The sequence below is a fragment of the Epinephelus fuscoguttatus genome, linkage group LG13, assembly GCF_011397635.1.
Source record: "Epinephelus fuscoguttatus linkage group LG13, E.fuscoguttatus.final_Chr_v1".
NCBI classification, from domain to species: domain Eukaryota; kingdom Metazoa; phylum Chordata; class Actinopteri; order Perciformes; family Serranidae; genus Epinephelus; species Epinephelus fuscoguttatus.
In genome coordinates, this window is record NC_064764.1 from 30,197,090 (window position 1) to 30,219,654 (window position 22,565).

The following is a 22,565-nucleotide window of genomic DNA, read 5'->3' on the forward strand; positions in this document are numbered from 1 at the left end:
ACTTTTAGCTAACCATTAGCCTTTTCATCATTTATGAAATATTTTTTATCTATTTCCCCTGTTTATCCACTACCTTCTGCTAGCTAATTCATTAGTTTTAGCTAAGTATTAGCCTTTTTACCATTTATTTTATTCAACTTGCTTATTTCCACTGTACTACTTTTAGCTAGCTATTTAACCCATTTATTCATGACTTTTATCTATTTCCACTGTTTATCCACTACCTTTAGCTAGCTAATCTATTGGATTTAGCTAACTATTAGCCTTTTCACCATTTAGCCGCTCATCCAACTTGCCTATTTCCACTGCTTATCTACTTTTATCTAACCATTCTAACCATGTTACTTTTAGCTATCTATTTCAACAATGTATGCGTTTATTTTGGCTAGCTGTTTAGAATCTACATGCCTGCTAACTAGTTTTTTAGTTACTACAATGGCAACATGTAGCCTACTGTTCAGGTGTTATAGCTGACTCAGTACATTACTTTTAGCTAATTTCACCATTTATCTGTCCTGCTTTATCTAACCTTTTCAACCCTTTTTCCATTACTTTTAGGTATGTATTTAACAATTTATTTAACACTTTATATACAATTCAGCCATTATCAGGTGTCTGTCAGTGGCAACATGTATTGTTTTCAATTGTAGTTTCTATTTGTTTTTTGTTTTTTTTTTCAAAATAATGGAGCAATTAATAATCTTTATTTATATATAGCTCCTGGCAACTGCAGAATACCCTGGGGTACAAGTGCTCCTGGTTGGCTATGGTTGCTGTAGGCTTTTTTTTTTCTAGTTCAGAGGGGTCATTCTTCCCAAATCTGTTCCAACATTCAAAACAGCATGCAAAATAAACGTGTAAGGCAAAAACTCTTGAGAAACACTTTTAATCACAATAAAGATTACTAGTCCAACAAAGCAGTATTTAGAAAAACAAATACAGCAACACTGTCTCTGATCATCATTTGATAGTGTGCTGACACGCAAACTCTATTAAGCTGTCTTCAAATATGCAAAAATGATATGATTTTACAATGATTACATATTCACTTCCCCAGCTGGCTGGCTCCAAGCGTCTCCATTTGTCATCGACTATTGTGTCCAATTATATGATTAGCTTTGAACACTCCAGCACTTCGAGAGCTCTCGTGTGTTCTGCCGCGCAGAGTGATTCACAAACAAAGTCATTACAACATGTATTCACACATATCAAATAACAAAACAGATGGCCACTGCGCTCGCCGCCTGATTTGTTTTCCACACGAGTGGTAGAAAAAAAAAAAAGTATTTTGTGCGAGCTGTGTTTAATGCTGACTGTTTTTATTCCCAAAGAAGAGCAGCTGGCTGTCGCGCTGTTAGATCAGCTCCTATGAAAGACAATCTTGTTTTCATTAATTTCTCTACAACAAAGGCACTTGTTGGGAAGATTTAGAATTACAGCGGGTAAAGCTTCCGGATAATTCATCACAGGGACTTGACAGGAAACTTAATTGTTTTAAATGCCAGTTGCTGTGAGCAGCGTGGCTGGTTTTTCTTTGATGTCTAACAGGTGGGACAGATAGACGACCCTCTGATGTTTCATTTGACCTTTGACCTCTTGGTTATAAATCCACTTGTAGTCCAGCAGCCAATAAACCTATCATCATGTGATGAACTGCAGTTCCCAGAATTCCATGTGAGATGGAAATCTTGTAGTCTGCCTCCTCTTATTAAACACAGTGTAAATCTAGACCATCTATATCTCACAGTCTGGACACCCCTTGACCCAGCACTGTACACACCAACCAAGAACCACATAGCCTTGCAGTGCAGTTTATCCTTGTACCACCACATTACTGTGTCTTATCTCAGTGTGAAAATGTGAGAAAACATTAATACAACCCAAATTAAAGAATTGCAAAGCATTGCAATATATGTAGTTCTGTCTGCAATTGATCATCCATACAATAAGCACTCCACAAATTACCATGGTCCATGTGGTTACACCACAGGGCGCCTTGACTGTCTAATTGTATGAGACACTACATAGTTACTCAGCCACACTGACTCACTGTCTAATCCAGTTAAGACCAGTGTGTAGGTGCGACAGACATCCTAACTCAATTATTTCAACAACTGGCAACACCAAATCAATTCTTAGCCTGGGTGACATTTGTGCGGGACACCTATCAAAAGCATCACATTCAAACCTTAGTTTTTTCCCTTCATTTAAATTAAACAGTCTCTTCATAGAGATGGAACTGTCACACATTCAGTACCTTCTAACTCATCACCTGTCTGGCTTTTTTGCAAGGAATAAATTGTGGATAAATTACAAGATCTTTCATCGTTGTGCTTGTACTTTGAGTCCTGACATTAAAGTCTCCCTGTGCAGAAAAGATTTTCTCTTTTAAGGTTAAGGTTGCTTTAAATCTAGTAAATAGCCTCGCTGACATCTCTTGAGGATGTTACTGTAAATGCACTTCAAGTGGCTGAATCATTTAACATCTAATCAATATGATTCGCATTGCACCATAAACACACTTTCAGTCTGACTCCTGGTTGAGGAAGCTGTAGTTAACAGCTCCTCTGTGATGAGGTGGAGCAGTTGTTTCACAGGATAAAAGCTGAAATGTTTGCTTTTGTAAAGACAGTTTAAACGTGATAATGAGCAGAGACAAAAGATAAAAGTACACAGAATTGTACAGCAGAGAATAACAAATGTTGCATTATCTACTTTAAAAGTCAAGAAAGCACTGTTTGTCTGGATCTGGCAGGTAGGTGAGGTCTAGCTGTGCCATGCTGCCATCACCTGGTCAATAAGTTAACAGCAATTTTCACTGTGGTGTGTGTTAAAATAATGTCTTCTATGAAGTGGTTGAGTTTAAACACCACAAAAATGACACTCTGAACTAACACCAGTTAAGCAAACCTAATTTATTTGCATGCATGACATCACACAGCATTGATGGTTATTTTTAAGCCCATGATGCTGCACTGAGGTGCTGCAGAGGCGAAGTTCCAATAAGGTGCAACCAAACAAAAGCAGCAACCTTTAAGAACCCACCATAGTTTCCTGTTGGTTTCCCCCCACCGTGGAGGCAGTCGGTTCCTTTATAGAAATTGGTTGACATTGCTGAGAAGAGTTTCAGTGTTTATGCATAATAACAAAGCAGACACTGCAATACTGTGGGCTATGTTTTTAATGATCACAAGCTTTATTTTCGCCTGACTGTATTACACCTGAGCCACAGATAGTCGTGCTTTGTCTGCCAGAGCAAAGATGCACAGAAAACATCTCAAGTCTCATGGGTGAGTCAATCAGCTCTGAACACAGATGTTTTTGCCACAACAGCAGCACTCCCATACTGTGAGTGTAAATTACACCTTGGAAATTAATTGCAAGTTTTGATCCTTTTGATAATGAACCATGTACACACTGAAGCATTCAGTGTTACATTGTGCCGAAGCGTGCACTCTGTACATACGAGTCTGCCGTTTTTTGACGTGAAAGTTTGACGGTTGTTTCATATCATCGCGCTGGTCAGGTTGCTCATTGATCGGATGCTACCGGTGTGTGTGTGCCTGCTCTTCCGTCTCACACTTCGCAGATAGTTCCTGTACAGAATCACGCTGATCACCCTGTCCTGGAACTGCTTGGAGACGATGTAGTACAGAATGATGTCTAGCACTGTGCTCAGGTTCATCAGAAATGTGGTGAAGACCGCCCATGTGCTGAACCCCCCGTCTCTGCCTGTTCCCACCAGACGAAGCACCAAACACACATGGAAAGGCACGAAACACACTAACACTTGGATAATCAGCGTGATTATAATCCGGATGGACTTCTGCTTCACTTTAGGTTTGAGTTTTGAGGTGCGCCCGTGTATCAGATTATCCACAATGACGACATAGCAGCCGATCATTATACAAATGGGAACCAGGAAGAAGAAGATGAGGCGCACAAAGTTGACGAGGTTGTCGTGCCGCATGTGGATGATGTCTTGCATCTTAATGCAGGTGGTGAAGTTGGAGATGCGATCGGGGTCGTCCTCGGAGAAGAGCAGCGGCACAGTGCTCCCCAGAGTCATGAGCCACACCCCCAAACTGGCCACCACAGCCTTTGGGACGTTCCTCAGCTCTTTGGCGTGCTTCGGCTGGACGATGGCCATGTAGCGGTCAGCGCTGATCAGAGCAAAAAGCCACAGGGCCATGCAGGGGTAGAAGATGGTGAGAGCTGCGCTGATTCGGCAGAAAATGTCCCCAAAGGGCCAATAGTCCTGGTGGTGGTAGACCATTCTGAAGGGGAGCAGCAGGATGAAGGTGAGGTCCACCACCGCCACGTTTATCATGTAGACGGTGACGGAGTTCCTCTTCTTGGTGGTGAGAGAAAACACCCATAAAGCAGTGAGATTGACTATCACTCCTATGACAAAGATGAAGCAGTAGAAGATCAGGCCTGAAATGCGGTACTCCACCGGCCCCTGCTCGGGTTTTAAGGACTCCACAGACATGTTGGAAGAGTTTAGATCCAGCTCCATTCTGAAACTTACACAATACAGCAAGATATCAGTGTTCATTTCCATTAAACAATTCTTTCATCATCATTTTTTTTTACTCTTTATAGCCCATTTGTTTTCATGATTGGAGTTGAAGTCCTGTTAATTCACTTATGTTGAAAGGTCATGTGCTGCTACCAAGAACTTGATGAGAAAAAAGGAATATTTTGGCCATATGTGGAATGAATTTGATTAAAGGAGCTGCGTATAATATTCAAAGCATATCTATGAGTCAGAGATTGTCTGCACATGATAACCACCATTGTTTCCTGTTGGTTTCCCCTCACTGTGGAGGCAGTCAGGTGTTGGTTGACGTGGGCGATGTTTGTAATGATTATGAGCTTCACTTTTGCCTGAATGTATGACACCTGCTACACGACTATCTGTGTGGCTCATGACCCTGGCTGAACCAGTAGCTAGCAACTAACGGTGCTAACTTGGAACAGCACTAAACAATGGCTACAATGTTGAGAGAACTAAAAGTGTTAACCTCAGGGGGAACCAGAGGGTGGGCGTTATGGTTCGTCATGGGTCATGACGCCATTAACAGTGGTAACCACTCTATGAGTGCAGTGCAGACTGGTGGCGATTAGCCGCCAGTGGGATACAGACACAGGGGGTCACATGCACTGACATGCAAACACTGACCAACTGAGCCTGGAGTTCATTCTCCTGTCAGGACACCATCACTCCTTTATATCTTTACACAGTAAACAGTCGTTTGCTGCTATTAAAGGTCCAGTGTGTGGCAGAAATGGTGTGAAATATTCATTCACTATATTTTCATTAGCTTATAATAGCCAGGAAATAGGAACTGTTGTGTTTTCATTATCTTAGAATGAGCTATTTGTATCAACATATGGAGCGGTTCCTCTTCCACAAAGTCTGCCCTGTTGTTTCTACAGTAGCCCAGAGCAGACAAATCAAACACTGGCTCCAGATAGGGTTGTTTGTTTTAGTGTTTCAACCTCACCGCTAGATGCAACACATTCTCACTTGTCACACATTTGGTCATGGACTTTCCACGTCCAGATACAACATGAAAGGTACCCTGGGTGCGTTGGCTGTTGACCGTTCTGGGACGTCCTGGGGCACCATGTCAAGTTCTGCCTGTTGCATGCATTGCCTTCTTTCAAAATACTCTTCAGTTTTCACAGGAAATTTACTGCTTAGATATGTTATCTTTCAAAATAAACTAAGTCAGTACAACAATGCGAAGTGATATTTTTTTCCTCCAACAACAAACGTACATGTTTGGGTTTAGGAAAAAAGAACAGGGTTTGGCTTTAGAATCTTATGGGACACAAACACCACTCTCCCAGGTGAAAGTCTGTGTTTGTTTGACCCATCCAACATCCGTCCTGCTCGCCCTACTTGGACTTTTGCCACCTTAACTTTCATTCTTGTCCTGCCATGTTTCCCCTGACACCATTGAGCACCATTAAACTATAACAGCGACCGGTCCATATCAAGCCTACATTAAAGGACAGCTTTTTCGTCGGTGTCTGACGCCACAAGTCACTGCCCAAGCACCATATTTCGACGACTTCGGAATGAGACCGGGTTGCTATTTGCCACTAATGCTACGTTCAAATGGAATCGGGCAGATGCAAACATCATCTGAATGGCAGAGGAAAAAATGGTAACATGAAACACACATGACGATATGTTGTGATGTTGATGCTGTGTTGTTTATAAAGAATGGAATAAAATATATTCAATAAAATTATTTTGTGTTTGTTTTTTTATGTAATTTTTTTTGTACTAGTGAGCTACATAACATCTGGTTGTAATTTCCGTGAAAATGTTTAAATTCTGAACAGCGTCACCATCTACCATTGCTGGTATCATCCACCAGCCTCACCTAATTTTACTGTGCAGCTCTCATCCACTAAAATAATATCTGTTTTGCTGTCTACCATCTTCCTGATTGCATGTGAACGCAGCATACATCCTACACACTGGACCTTTAATCCTCTGAATGTAGCATACAGCTCCTTTAATTCAAAATCAATAGTTCTGTAATTTACTATCAGCTACATAAATAGCACAGAAAAGGCACATATAAGTTTACTGATGTGGTTTTGACTAGAATAATGTTAGCTTTCAAATGTTCTGAGGAGGAAGACCAGGTAAGTCTACTTACTTTTGAACATTATGTAGACACTAGCCCTCATTAGTCCACAGAGTTTGACATCTAAGAAACAATTAAACAAAACAAAAACATGATGAACATTCCTCAAAGTGTGATTTTCCTTTCAGCCAAAGCACAGTGAAAAGTTCAGTTGTTGCCAGGAAATAAAATGTGTGAAGCGTTAAGGTTTGTAGACGACACACTGGGGGGTGAATAAGCCAGCGGCTGCGTCTATACATATCTGTGTTTTACAGTTTGTAGAAGCTGCTGCTTGATAATTTGAATATTTATTTTTAAAAGCTGTGCAGCTGCATTGTGAAAGACAGAGGAAGACAAACAGGCCACTTCTGTCAAGATGTGTCATTAAATAAGACGGACATAACCGAGCAAGTTAAAAGCAAGTAAACATGTGTTGACATTAGACTGTAGAGAGAAGTGTACCCTGTGGTGGGTGAAGGGAAATTTTATCCCTGAGAGACTGATGCTGTCTTGATAAGAAATCATGTGACTTCTGTTTTCACATGTACATATTATTATTTTTTTCTCCATTATGCAGTACTACACTGCACTTTCTATTGTGTGTATTCAAATGTGGGTGATCATTTAAAACAGAAAGCCTTCATTTAAAGCTGCACAATAAAACAGATTGGTTAAGTTTGTCCCAGAGCTCAGCACCAACACACACACACAGCAAGTGACTATAGCACATGTCTGCCAAATTTACTTTCCCCCATTCATCTTAAAGGTCAAACAGTTCAGGTAGCTTTGCCTGAACAATAAAAGACTGCACTTACCACAAAAAAATCAGACAAACATCTTGACAAGCTCGCGCCAACAGGTTTATGAAGCGGCACAGCGATTTATCTGAGCACTCAGCCAAAACAGGGAAGTGAATGCTTTCTCAAAGGGTAATGTGATGGAAATGGTGGCGAGACTGCTCTCGGTGTAAAGCCCCCATGGCTTCCTGTCTCGGCCGTGAGCTGTAGTTTCTGTACTTTAGATTCCTTTACAGTATCTGCGTAGTTGGAAACACAAAGGGCTACAGCTTTCCACAGTCTGCAATTACACCCCCTTAAAGAAAATGATGTGCCATTAGAAGTGGGAGTGTGTTTGGCAGGCAGAGAGATGGCAGATTTAGGGCGAGTTATTGATTGGAAAAGTGGGGTCTGTCACAGCACATTAGTTCTCAGGGGAGTAATCCACAGCAGGTTGCTGTGAGAAGCATCTGCTGCTGGAGAGAAGTAATTAAAAACAGGATGTTGAGGCAGTTGCCATATAAACAGGAAATAAGACGGTGGTAATAGACACTTCACGCTGATGCTGTGAGATGGTTTTACACCACGTCGACTTAATGGATGCAAAGCGCATACCTCAGGTGAAAAGCTCAAGGTCAGTCTGGACCCGGATTGAATACAGATTAATGCGTGTGATTAATGTGTGTGTGAGCTGGTAACAACTATGAATTAGGACATTTAGCTCAAAGAACATTGTGCAATCAAAACTTCTTCCCCTAATCTTCTAACTGGTACTTTCCATTCCCATTATAGATCTTATGAAATAGAGTAAATCGCACGTTCCCACGATCTACAGCGTTTCCTCTGCTGCTCTATTTGCCCTCCATAAAAGGTTATATATTTGTCTTGTGTATTGTTTTGATGATGCTGAACTTCTTTGGCTTATTTTTATCACAGTGTTTATACGGGAGCTGCTCATTCAGTCTAATTCTTATTCCCGGGATATAATTATCTATCGGCTTGTCCTCTCGATGTGTCTTAAAAATCTCATACCAGATGGTACTTTGTGTTCATTGCAATATGTTGTTATGACAACAGTCTGTGTGATGTTTTTCTCTCTTTGATACTTGTCGTGCCTCCGCAAGTCCTCCACTCCACAATAAACCCTTGGTCTTTTATTATTTACCTGCATAATATGTAAATACATAACCACATAAGTGCATTTATGCACACACATATATTTATCTTCTGTCTTTTTGTACACTTGTTAATCATTTAATTTAATTTTCTGCCACTTCTGTTTAAAATCAAACAAAGAAAGATGAATTGATACTCTTGTTGTGTCTGTTAATATTTAGATCTGTTACTCTGTGCCTGTGAGAAGCTCATTTAACTTCCCTTACCGTCACCTCTTTCCCCTGTTTCACACTGTCCTCTAGAGGCCAGAAATCTTCACTACAAAATTGTCAGAGGTTTGGGAAGCAGACAGTGTCTAATAATTGATTTGTCTTGAAATAGAAATTCTTATTTGTGCAAGTTAGGTCTGTTATGATAACTACTGTTAATGGACATTATATTGTCTCAGAAATAATGGCAATAAAGGATGTTATTGTCAATTTAAGACCATTTTATGCCACTGGTAGAATTATAATATAATAGCATAATAATGCAAAAACACCCTCTCAAAGAGCAATTAACTTTTAACACTTACATATAGTCAGAACCAGAAGTATTCCAACTTGCATTTGCGATTGTATTTATTTGATTATGTATGTATGCATGCTAATGTGCATCTCCAAATCTATATTTAATTGTAGCAAAATTACTTGAAATAAGGGGTAGGTCAAGATAAGTGCATAACTTCTACCTACTCCTTTTCAAATGCTAAATATTTACCTGTGTTACTATGATTTTTTTTTTGTATGACTGATTACCTTATTGATCACCTAAGATAAAAAAAATAAAAATAAAAAAAATAATAATTAAAATATTGAAGGACAAACAAAGCCACACAAATAAAACAATAAATAAAATGGACTCCAGGGCTCTGTTAAAAATTGCACTTAAATACCTATTAAATATTTGGTACATGGGTATAGAGAGTAATTCCTTAACAGGTAATATACAGCCAAACCCTGCTGTTTATTGCACCATCATGTTGGTTAAAATGTTGATGGTAATATAAACAAACAGGCAAGTAAACACAAGGCCAATATCATACGATATATGGTCATGACCTCGATCATTTTTGCTGACCTCGATAAGTCTGTAACATAATTAGCATTTGTGCAATTTAGAGTAGGCTATGATGTATTAGGTTATATTTTAACAGTAGCAGTAAAAGCAGAAAGTGAATTGAAGTGTTTTCAGATACAACAAAAAAGCACAGAATTGTATCACAGTGATATTTTAATGGGTTGTTCTGTTTGCGTCTCCTTTTCAGCACCTGTCTCAATTTTCTCTGTCTTCTTTTTCTTTCTCTCCATCACTGAGTTGGTCACTGAAATTCTTTGCTTTAATCCAAATGTTAAAGATGTCCTCCAGACATTTTTAAAAATAGATAAAAATACTTTGAATTATAATGGGTGGGTGCTATGACTTTTTCCACCAAAAATGGTTCAGTTAAAGTGCTGAAAATTAGATTTACATCTACTCCCCACACAACATTTGTAAGTGGGGCCCATGTTGGTTGTAAATGGGCTGAAAAATGGGCCCTATATGGGATTATCCACAGGTTCCATAGTGGCCACATTCCAGTTGCCCACACGGGTGGGTTTACCCAAGTGGGCCCCACATAGGTAGGACTACCTAGGTACCAAGTGGGTATGGACCAAAAATAAGCATCTTATCTGGGTAAACCCACCTGTGTGGGCAGTTGGTGTGTGGCAAATATGGAACCTGTGGACAATCCTGTATATGGCTCATTTTAACGCCCATTTACAACCCAAATGGGCCCCACATACACATGGTGGCTGGGTCCTTCTCCCTTGTTGAAAAATCTGGAATCTATAAAATATTGTTAATTTGAAAAAGTTGGACTTCTGGTTGTGATGTCACAAAACCGCTTGCATGTATGCATCTTAAGCTCAGTTTTAAAGTCAGCAGAGAAACTTCATCTCCTGAATGCATAAACAGCCCTCGAGTGTCAAACTCTGCACATTCATCATTCTGCACAGTGAAGGTCAGACTGAAGTCACAATGAGCAAAACACCTTGTTTTAATGGTGAGGGACTTTAAGTAAAAAGAAATGCAGAAAAAGTTACCCCAATCTAAACTGCAGAAATATGAACTCATTTTATAGCCATGTTTCAGATAAATAGATACATTGTGTTAAATTCTCAGATGCCTCCAGCTCGTCCCTTTAAAACAATTACTTCCCTTTAATCCCCAAAAGAAATCAGGTGATAGAAGAAAGGGGAGCAATGAAGCAGATGGCAATTATATGTGTGAAATACAGTGTTCGTTGCAATACAAGCAGCTAGACTATCAGCAAGGGAACGATTTTAGTACAATGAAATAAAAAAAAGGTTGAATAAATCATACAAAGGCGTCGAGATGCAAATAAAAATCTATTAATACTCTGTAGTGTTTACTGCGTTAATTTGAAAGAGAAACAGAAAGGGTTCAAAGGTTTAAAAGTGTGTGTGTGTATGTGCATGTATGTGGAAATATTTCTGATGTCATGGACCAGACCTACAGTACAGAAAAATAGTACTTTAGCACCTCTTGGTGTTCCAGAGAAATCACTGTGACTTTTCTGTAAGTGCTTCAACTAACGAATAACCTCAGTGTCATTTAATCTGCTGATTATGTTTTTGATATTTCAATTTTCTATCCCATAAGAGAACGAAAAGCAGCAAATGCTCATAATTGGGAGCTATATTTGGTATTGTTTCCACAAATAATTTCACTTGATTGATTATCAAGACAGTTCATATCAAATCAAAAAGTTTTTTACAATTGCTAAGACACACTTTATGAAACAGGGATCCACCTGATCACCATCATCACATCCTCAGCACAGCAGGTGTCTTCTCTTACAAATGTGTTGACACCTTTTCACTGGTTTCACACATTTGCACACCCTCTTACAAAACAGATATCACAGATCTCGTAGAAAGATTTTAAACTCTTGGCTTACTGTGTCAAACTAAAGGAAACATCTGTTTACAGCAGATAGAAATTACGTGCAGAATTATGAATCTGTGATGCACCTGTGAGAAACTTTGCACAATTCTTCAATCAGCAATCAGTGTTTATCTGTCTATGAAAGATGTCACCTCTCTGTTGCTGTTTGCAAGCATGAATCAAAGAGGGAAAATGCATGTAAGGAGAGGAAGAGGCCATTATTTAGCATTTCTGAGTCTGGAATAAGATTGGTTCAAAACCTATATGGCTGTAGTGCTCCAGCCAAAAATATTGACATGGAAAAATCAGATTGAGCACAACAAAAATATATATATTTCTGAGTTTACGTTGCATTCTTTACTGGTTCTTTTGTGAATAAAGATTGCAGCACAAAAGCTGCACTATCCTCTAGTGCAATACAGGTCATACTCGAAGTGCTTACTGTAAGCGTTACATCTTGAAGGTCACAAAAAAACTGCACACAAGAATGACATAAACAGTGAAAACTTATAAAATGTTATAAAAAAAGTTATAAAATGTCTTTTTACAGTATTTCAACAGGGCATGTCGGAACGTGTGAAAAGTGTGGGCGCAGACTGCAGCAGGGTTTATTATCTCTTGCTAAAATTATCTTTGGAGAAGACAATGCTGTGTATATGTTCGCTTGCTTTTTGCGACACATGCTGTAACCATGCAAATGGCACAGGCATATTGCAGAAATTAAGGTTGGACAGGACTGGCTCGTATTCATAATTTTATTTTGTAGTTTGTCTTTCATTGTGTCGTGACTGATTGAAAGAACATATTCATGTGACCACAAGTTGTGTTATGTGATGGAAATATTTTGTGAGTGTGAGTGTCATTATGGCCAGAGATTTTCAGGTTAGGCCTGTGTGTATGAACTGTTTCGAAAACTTCTGAGTGGACAAATGTGTCCGAACAATTGAGAAAAACTGTAACCGACTCATGCCAGTTCCTGTTCCTATGTGACTGGTAGACTCTAGTGCTGTCTGCGTTGTGTTGATATGAGGAGGCCCAGACCGTTGGTGTCTTCTATCTATTCCTGACAGCAAGTGGCAAAAACAAAATCCTCCATCAAACACAACCATGCAAACACAAGAGCAATGTTGCTTACCTCTCCCATGGAGCACAGCAGCAAAATGGGAGAGGCAAGGCGGGAGACACCCTTTTAGAGGTGGGGTGCCCCCAAAGGTGGACGTAGGGATACAAAAACTAGTAATCAAACGTTCCACATATTGACTATGGGGCCTAAGAGTGTCAGGTAACAACAACTGAACCAGATTTTGTGTAATTATGATACTTAACACTACCCTGTTACACTTGTACTAGTATTTATACTGTTACAAGCAGGGTGTACTCAGCTTTATTCTGTGCAGTGCAAACTCTGCGGTTTCGTTGTAGCCTTGGTAGTGGTTAAGCTGGTTGATGAGCTTTGCCATCAACATGATGAACTGAACTCTGATGAACTTTTCTCCGGTGGTTTTTGTTACTTGGCTCTATCTTCACCTGTGTCTTGTTTCCGTGCCATCTGTTGCTGAGACCTTCCAGATGTACGAGTGTGATCACACATGAAGAAAGGTTGAGATGAAAATTGTTTCAGTTTTGCTCGCGGTTCTTTCCATAATGCGGTAAAGATGTAACCAAGTAACATCTTCTGACACAGGCTTTGTAAATAAAAACATTAAATAACTGCCCCGTTGTTATTTTGTCTCTTAGACACACCAACCAACCTCACCATAATGAATGCAGTGGTGAGTAGCTGTGCTCAGCAACCTCAGAGACAAACGATAAATAAACCAAGGAGCCTAAAAGAAAAGGCTGCTTAATGTCTATAAATGACTTCCTCAAAATACAGAACTGAGAGCCAACCTACTCTAAAGTACTAATTTAACATCAAAAAGAGCATTAACTGCACACTTACCAAATTCCACTGGAGGCATGAATAAAGGTTTATCTTACGGAAATACCATATGCACCACCCACATTGAAAAACAGACAATAAAATGAAATAAAGTTTCTTTCTATAGCCAATCAGACTGCAGATTGTAGGTACCCACACTAACACCTGCTCTGTGTAGGTCTATGAGTTACTGACTTTACCGGTTATTGCATTTGACAGCACATTGTGCCATACCAGCCTGGTTTTCCCCAAGAATTCTGTTCATATTCATATTTATTGGATGTTTCTGCAGTGCATGATTTACATCTGCCACCAAAGTTCAGGGAACGTGCAGAGGCTGTGGCCTCTATGTACCTAAGCGTAAAGTAGTGTTGCAGAGGTGGTGGAAACATCGGTTTAGGATCAGTTTTCATTCTGCTCAAGACCAAGCAGTTGTGTTTTTAAAAACCATAACCACATACTTTGGCTTACCCCAAACTGCCTGCAGTATTTGCCTGACTTCTACCATAGCTGCTGGCCATAACAATAATCTAGCCCTTAACTTTAACCACACCTTAACCATACTGTAGCTGCATTGTTATACAAACATTGGAAAGAGAAATAAGCAATTTATTTTGTAAAATGTTGGCAGAAACATCTCAGATTAGGGTTTTGTCGGCACTGCATTTTCGTAGCTTTTGTATGTTATCTTTGCATCAATATTGTATATTTATTTAGGATATAAATATATTTTAGAACCTATTGCATTTTAACCACAGTTGTCATCTTTTTTGGTGCTGCCTACATTGATGACAGTAGAACTGAGATAAAATGATAATGATGAGCAGCACGGGCCCCAGTATAAATCCCTGTGGAACTCCCTGTGTGACCAAACCAGGATTGACCCACCTGATCTCATTACATGACCGTCTCAGAGAATTGTAGAAATGGTTGAGACAGTAAATGATCACTGCAAGCAGGTTTGAGCATGGATGGTGTTTAAATAAAATGTCTCCCATACAAGTAACATTCCAAGAAGATGCATCGGAGTGAACAATGGTGACATTTGACAATTGAGTAACCTTTAAACAAAGTGCAGCGGGAGCTTTTTAAGGTGAAGTGAAAATATTGCTAAATCTCCCCAGAGGAAGGGAAAATTCAAAAAAAAAAAAAATCTGCTCTTTGTCCAGCCTGTTTCTCCTAGTCATAACTGAGCTCAGTATGACATCACAATAAGATTTTGACCACTTTCTTATACCTGTTAAATTCAGCTCCTGAGAAATAGCCTTCCTCTTGTCTCAGCCCAATCCTAAAGTGCTCTTTTGCCTCTCTCATTGCCTATCTCATTGCAGTAATCTTTATTTGTCTAAAGTAGTCAGCTCTTGAGATACGAGAAAGAGCCAAAAGAAAACTTGATGGCTTACAATTTCAGAAATTCTCAGCAACACATTTTCACTCTGACCTCGTCACATTTTGATGTTTGGTCATGGACTTTTCACGTCCAGATATGAGGTGCAAAGTACCCTAAGTGAGTTGGTTGTTGACAATCTGGGATTCCATGTCTACCTCAGCCTGTTGCATAGTTCAGAAGTAGAGCGGGTTGTCCACCAGTCAAAAGATCAACGGTTCGATCCCCAGCTCCCTCAGCCTACATGTCGAAGTATCCTTGAGCAAGATACTGAACCCCAAATTGCTCCTAATGGTTGTTCCATTGGTGTTTGAGTATGTTAAAAACTGAGTAGCAGGTGGCACCTTGTATGGTAGCCTCGGCCACCAGCGTATGAATGAATAGGACTCGTAGTGTAAAAAGTGGTTTGAGTGGTTGGACGGCTAGAAAGGCGCTATATAAGTGCAACTGCAATTCGACTGACATAATTCTGAGTCTGGTCAAACTCAAACATTTCAAGTATCAGTGATACAAGTTTTGTAATGAAGGCTTTTATTCCAGGAAATGGCATAGTCCTAAATAGCTAGCTCTCAGCAAATGACACGTACACTCCCAAGGAAGCGTAGTGTCCAATTGTTTGGATGTGCGATTCTCAGCAGGTCCATTTACATACATTGTCTGTTTTCAAAATACACTTATGATTTCACAGGAAATTTACAGTTTGTTTCAAAATAAAAGCACTTTGTCACACTGCAAAGTGACGTTTTTTTCCCCTCAACAACAAATGTACATAGTCACATTTAGCTAACGCAAGCACGTGGTTGGGTTAGGGCACAAAAGCACAGTTTTGGGTTTTGGAAAATATAGAAGGTTTTGGCTTTACAATCACACAGGAAGCAAATGCCAGTGTCACGAGTGAATGTTGCTGGTTGTTGGACCCATCCACCACCACTCCCACCCACCCCACTTGAACGTCGGCCCCCTTAACTTGGGTTGTTGACCGGCTGCTTTTCCCCCTGACACCGCTGGACGCTGTTACACAATAATTGCGACTGCTCATGTATCATGCCACCGCGAAAGGTCTCAGTGATCAAATTCTCGTCTGTATTATATCTGTTCTTAGAGTTGAGAAACCTCTGAGAATCACAGCGAAAGAACTCCTGCTGATTTATTCTGTTGCTCCTTATTTCCTTTGGGTCTCTGAGCGGGTCTCTGTCTTGTTTATCTTGTGCACACACAGTCCTACAAATGATGTCACACAATTCCACCGGTCAACAGCAGGCGATAAGATGCCAGTATATGCAGCATTGCACCAGCAAAGGCAAGGAAGACGATGTCTGTGAGCTGGCAGACAGTGATGTAAATAACGCTGAATCCAAAGTAATTAGAACTGGCTTTGCAAATGTTTAATGAGGAATGAAATGCACTTATCACATTTATAAGACCTCAAAAATATCCAGATTGTATTACAATGAATAACACTGAATGTAAACACAACTGCTGTATGTTTACAAAAAAAAACTCAACATGGCCCCTTTAAATTAAATGACATTATGGGCCACACCCACTTTTAACATGAGGAAATCAATGTCGAAACAAACAAATGTGGTTCTCTTCCAACCAGTTAAGGTTAATTCAGTTGGCAGACAGTTTCCTGAGATAATACAGCTGTGTGCTGAGCTGACACTTGAGGCGAAAACCTGAGTCTGACTTCATTTTGGAATGAAACTTCTGCCTTACAAGTAACTGTGAAGACTGGAGGTCGTTGTCTGGTTGCAAATATTACGTCGCTGCTTTCAAAAAGTTTCTTCAGCTGAGTTTACTCTTCACATTTAACATTCTGTACATGAGCTGAGCTTTCACTGCTTTTTCCAGTCTGTAGAAAGTTGAATATGGGTATGTTAATGAAACAGTCCACTTCGAACATGCTCTGCTTCATGCTCTTTCTTATCAATGCTCAGTCTACAGGAGGCAAGCTTGCTTTCTGGAAAAGTATCCTCCTTTCTTTCCTTAGCTGCAGTATTCTCTGCTTTCCTGAGAAATTCACCAATGCTAATAAGAAAATACGCAAACATTCGTTCTTTTAAAAAACTTCTGTAAACAAATCTTTGCATTCAAAATAGCTGTTTGTCAATGGATCCAGATGCTGAGTAGCTTCTAGAATCCCTGATGATACAATTGAGTCCATTTTAATGTACAGACCAGTTTGTTTGAGACACTGTGTGACTGGTGTTCATTAAAAAAGGCCCACATGTCAAAGGTCCTCTCATCTTGGTGTAAGTCTTGGCGCCTCAGTTCTCTCATTTACTCATCCCGGTAATATCTCCTGTCTGTGAGTCTCTCAGTGATTGTACCTGCAGTAGAACTGTTGAGCTGGATCTTGTTGCCGTCAATAACATCCTTAGAGGAGCCCTCAGGTGATGTCCTCGCCGCGCTGGAGAAGGACATGCTCACCTGGAGCTTCAGCAGCTTGCGCAGTTTCCTCTTGTAGCCCTTACAGGCAAAGAAGTAGATGAAAGGATCCAAACAGGAGTTGAGGTTCATCAGACACACGGTGATGTGCAGCGATACCTGAAAGGCTGTTAGATCGGCACAGTCGGGGGCCGACGCCAGCTTGCGGATCATATACTGCAGGATGTCAATGTGATAGGGGCTGAAACAGATGATAAACACTACTGATACGCAGCAGATCACGCCAATGGCCTTGCGGCTCCGGCCGGACTTTTCTGTCAAATGGTTGGTCTTGGCCGTGAAGTGGAGTTTGGAGCATAAGACGGAGTAACACACAAGGATGGTCACCACAGGCACGACATAACCAAGGAAGACAGCACCGATCAGTATCGTGGCGATGTGGTCAACCTTCTCAAAGTTGGGGTATTCCATACAGGTGATGTAGCCGTCGGGTTCCTTGTTGGTCATAGGCATACCAACGAGGGGGAGAGTCTGCGCTAGGACCAGCAGCCACACACCAACACATATGTAGCGCACGTTACTGACCTTCCTGAATCGGGCAAAGCGCAGAGGCAGCACCACAGCGATGAAACGGTCCACACTAAGGCAGGTCATGAAATTGACCCCAGCGTAGGTGTTGATGTAGAAGATGAGGCCCGAGATCTTGCACACCGCCTCTCCCAGAGGCCAGTGGAAGCCCAGAGCATAGTAGACAATCCTCGCCGGCAGAGAGAGGGTGAAGAGGATGTCAGAGATGACCAGGTTGAGAGAGTACAAGGTGGTGGAGTTGATCTTCTTCAGATTGGGCCGGATGACGTGGAGGGCGAGGCAGTTACCGAACAGCCCCACAAAGAACACGATGCAGTAGAAAAGAGGCATGAGGACCCTAGCATAGTCCCGGTGGGCATATAAGGTGTCACAGGTCAGCTTATTAGAGTCATTGTTGGTGGATGAGAGGGTCAAGGTCACAGGTGCAGCAGTAGAACCCATCTTGATATTTTACGAAGCAGTAACTGCAAAAAGGCAAAGAAAAGGTGTTAATGTTTTGGTTAAACTCAGAGGTTTTTATTTAATTGTGCATTGTCCTTTCTTTTCTTTTCTTCTTTCTCAAGTCTTAAACCTGGTACAGACACACCTTGGGCAAGTATCTAATAGTACAACTTTGTTTAGATCACATGGAAAATCACACTTTTATCAGTAGTCAAAGTCTGGATTTTGGAAAAATGCGAAAAAAAAATGCTAACATTGTGTTTATTAAATGTTTTCCATTTTGTTACTGGCTCACCCTTTTCCCCTTTAAGGGCGGTGGCCTTGTGGGTAAGCAGTGAGGATGTGATGTGTGCTTCAGTGTGTGTGTGGCGGGAAGCAGCTCTTGTGGGTGTCACGGTGAAGACAGCAGGCAGCAAAGCGTGATGATAGTTGGCAGAACTATGTGTCTGGATAAGCTCAGGACTACTAGTAAAGCTTATGAGAAGGCCTTGTTTGTTGTTGTCCTGAAGACTGCAATAAAGCCATTGTCAGTGAGCGGCACCTGAATGCCTCACCATGACGCCATCCATCCTTCTGCAGAATAGTTGGGACTGCTAGAAGCTAGTTACTAGCTAATAAACAGCCAAGCTCATTTAATGTTAATACAGTAAGCCAGCGTGTTCCCAACTACGATTTAGAGCTGACAGAGAGGTAACAATATGATTGTTTTTTTAAATATATAAACTGCATGTGTGCATATCTTTGATATTCAGTTATGAGTTCATAGATACCAAGTACTTGATTGTGCTCCTTGTAGTGTCTGAGAAGCAGCCATTTTCTTACACTATATATAGTCTTCAGACACATGGGACTTATTTTTGTCAGCCCCTGTATGGTTCTCTAGAGGTTCTCTACTGGTTCTTTCCACAGTTAACTAAACTAAGCTGAAGAACAAGTAAAAAACATTTAAGCCCCTGATGTGTCCTTTAAGAGCAGTGTTTCCCAACTGGTTGGTCACGGCCCAAAAGTGGGTCACAGGTCCATTCTGAATGGACCACAAGTGTCTCGCAAATGTGTTCAAAAGTTTGAAAAAAACACTTTATTTTGAAGTACAGTGAATTTCCGCTGCAGAGCTTTTATTTTGAAGTGCCATTACCTGCTATATAGTGAGTGAATGACAGACAGCTACTTGACAGAGACAGCAAACTGGCTTGATGACATGTCTAAACACAAGTATGTTGCTGAGTTTATTAAACTGAGTGGACTATGAACTAATGACTAAAGAGAAATCTGGACCTTGTGGCTGGACCAGTTGGGAACCACTGCTCTAACAGTTCTCTACTGGCTCTCCAGTTTAGTTTAGTTTATTAGGGAAAGAATAAAAACTACATTTAAGTAGCCCGCAAACAGTGTATTAATTTTGCCCGAATGTGCACTGGAATATTTTAGGTTTGAAAAGGTAAGGTACTGTTTTTCTTACTAAGCATTTAGCACTGGATTCTGAATCTTTTAAGGTAACATATATTAAGAAATGATGAATAATTTTCACACAAACAGAATGCAACACAAAGTATTACACATAATAAAAATGATACAACAATACATCATCAGCATAACTATGGAAATTGTTGCTGTGCCTCCATATGACGTTTCCAAGTGGCAGCATGTAAAGATTAAAAAGGGTTGGACCCGAAATTGAACCTTGGGGGACCCCACAATAATTTTTTAAAATAATTTTTCAATAATATTGTGGGAGGCAATAAAATCACTTAACTGATTTAAAACGAGCTTCTCCAAAATTTTCCATAAAAATGGCAGATTGGACACTGGTCTGTAGTTGCTAAGTACAGAGGCATCTGAATTATTTTGTTTCAAAATAGGCTTAACCATGGCAGTTTTAAAAGCAGCAGGGAAAACATCTGTCTGAGGCAAATAAATGGCAATGTTAGGAACATCATTTAGAAGCACATTGTCTATGTAGGTATATCTGGCATCATTCAAGGGCTCTCAGGTGCAAAATATTAAAGATGATACAGTGCTATATGGCACCTGTAATGGCTCTTTATAACACTATTTGAAAAAGGTGCTGCACAGCGAACCAAACAACCTATTTTGGGTACTGTTTAGCACCATTTTGTTTAGAGTGTGGGCCTTTGTTGAAATGAAACTTTTCTGTCCCCCAGTGCCACTCTTACAAGACACTGCTTTCAAAAAGGAAGTAAAAGAAGTTACAGTATTTGTCATTTCTAACTGCACTCTCTGGTTGTTTCATTACAGAAAATAACCTGACAGTGTCTACCTGTAACAACTGAGACGGTTTCTTTGAAGTGCTATTGTGTTTTGGTTTCTAGCAGTTTTGGGGAACTCTCAGCTGTGTTATCAGCAGTAACTGACAGTCAGGTGATGGGATGCCAGTTGCCCTGTGAAACAGAAGTGATTTTGTGGTGTATGGTGCCATCGTGTGGCTGTTTTTAAGTAATGCCTAGCAGACACCAAAACTTGACTTTTGCCTCAGTTTCTCCAACCAAGACTTTGCACAATCAACCCTTCACATCTCTTCAACCGAAACATTAAAGTTCAAGATAAAAAAAACAGGTCAGAAATGATTTGCTCTGGTGTGTGACCGAAGCTCTGATTACTGGACAACACATTTATAGTTTTAAATATAAAGACACAATGAATTCTGAATGTCAAAGCATAATTTTGAGCAAATGTTCAACCTGTTTACACATGAAGATGACAACAGAGGAGTCAGGAGAGACACGGCTACCATCCTCCACTTAGTAGGTCATTCAGCCACTCTGTATTTGGCTCACAGGACATACCTGTTTTTTTTTTTCATGCCATTTGTGGCTAAAAGTGACACGAAGGAAGTCTGTGAACAATACCATTTTACGCTTTACTGTGAGTCTGAATACAGCTGCGGCACTCTCACACTTGAACTGTGAAAAAAAATTGGCGTTGAGAGACGGACCTTGTCTATGAGGAAGTCAGCTTCCCGAGGGCACTCTGCCTTTGAATGGTAGGCAGTTGGAAAGTCATATTGTTTGAACCAAAATTATAGCTGAGGCTATCTGCCCGCGCACATGGTGCAGGGAAGGAACATGTTTCCTGGCTCGTTAACACAAGTGAAAGGGTATTTGGGGCAAAAATTCACTAGTTTTCAATTTACTTTTGTATTAAAATAAAGATATATACATAAATCTAGCAATTTCATGTCATAAATATACTATATTTTCAGTAACACTTCAGCTGTTGTGAAAGTGGTTTGCGTCTAACTGTGGGTGTTGTAAGTGTGATTGATTCCTTTCACTCTAATGTGTATTTTTAGCACTGATTTTCCCTCATAGAAGCCAATTTATTTTTTAAAAAACAAATATTCATTAAGTTTAAACTACCCAGGATGTAGTTTGTAGAGGTGTGATGATTTGCCGTTAGCTTCTAGACATTAATATGTAGTCTAAAGCAAGAATAAAGCACATTTTTCACAACATTAATCCATCACAAGCTAAACTGTACAGGCACATACACTCCCCACGAGATTCTGTTTATGTTAGGATGAATGATTCACTCCCACTCTAAAAGAGCACAGCTTGGAAAGGACACTTACCTCACAGATGGTAGATACCTTACAGATTCGGCAGATTTGAAGTCACATTGATCCACAAAACATGTCACTTCTCATGCCAAGGTTAATTACTATAAGGGCTGTCCTGCCAGCGCTACAACCGCACTGTCCTGAACGAGAGCAGCATGACACACAGAAATCAAGATCCGTAACTGCTGCCAGTAACCATAGTGACAAAATATCCTGTCGTAGCTCTCTTTCCTTCTCTCTCTCTCTCTCTCTCTGCTAGTGAGCGAGCACGTCTCTCGAACCCGTCTTACTTTTGCTAAACCTTTCAAACCTCCTATGTCAACGCACTCTTTTGAAACACCCACTGATTGCATCCAAACAGTCACGTAACATCTTAGTGACGTGAGTAATATTTCATTTCAGCCTTTGTGATTGATAAAACTGTGGGGGTTGAGCCATCTGTGACATATTTTGGGAAAGGAAGATCTAGGTTTCGTACAGCATGCCATGTGTTCACTCTCTGGAGGATGTGGCTTCACCTGCCCGGATGAGATCAAGTTCCAGAGTTGCTTCTGTCAGACACCTCCCTTGTTATATTGGTACAAAGACTCCCTGAATCGCGCACTAAATCACAACAGTTGCACAGAAATTACATCACTCATTTCACTTTTTGATAATCCTTATTTCCAATTTAGATGCTTTACAAGTTTCAGATTAATTTCCCTGTAGACTATGCAAATACGTGACG

The 22,565-nt window shown here is 40.3% G+C and overlaps 2 protein-coding genes across 2 annotated transcripts; both read right to left on the reverse strand.

Annotated features, from left to right (window-relative positions):
• Positions 1–870: 870 nt before the first annotated feature.
• gpr18 (G protein-coupled receptor 18) lies at positions 871–7,651 on the reverse strand. The gene is made up of 3 exons (XM_049593623.1): positions 7,466–7,651; positions 6,684–6,734; positions 871–4,526 (listed from the first exon to the last, which is right to left on the reverse strand). Exon 3 carries the CDS (start codon positions 4,517–4,519, stop codon positions 3,506–3,508), a length of 1,014 nt encoding a protein of 337 aa, XP_049449580.1. The 5' UTR covers positions 4,520–4,526; positions 6,684–6,734; positions 7,466–7,651; the 3' UTR covers positions 871–3,505.
• Positions 7,652–15,355: 7,704 nt separating this feature from the next.
• On the reverse strand, positions 15,356–22,122 carry gpr183a (G protein-coupled receptor 183a). The gene is made up of 2 exons (XM_049593612.1): positions 21,851–22,122; positions 15,356–18,284 (listed from the first exon to the last, which is right to left on the reverse strand). The coding sequence occupies exon 2, from the start codon at positions 18,259–18,261 to the stop codon at positions 17,125–17,127; it is 1,137 nt and encodes a 378-aa protein (XP_049449569.1). The 5' UTR covers positions 18,262–18,284; positions 21,851–22,122; the 3' UTR covers positions 15,356–17,124.
• Positions 22,123–22,565: the final 443 nt, after the last annotated feature.

Bases quoted from the DNA above. Each gene is read 5' to 3' on its own strand.
- gpr18 (XM_049593623.1), bottom strand. From the start codon at position 4,519: ATGGAGCTGGATCTAAACTCTTCCAACATGTCTGTGGAGTCCTTAAAA.
- gpr183a (XM_049593612.1), bottom strand. From the start codon at position 18,261: ATGGGTTCTACTGCTGCACCTGTGACCTTGACCCTCTCATCCACCAAC.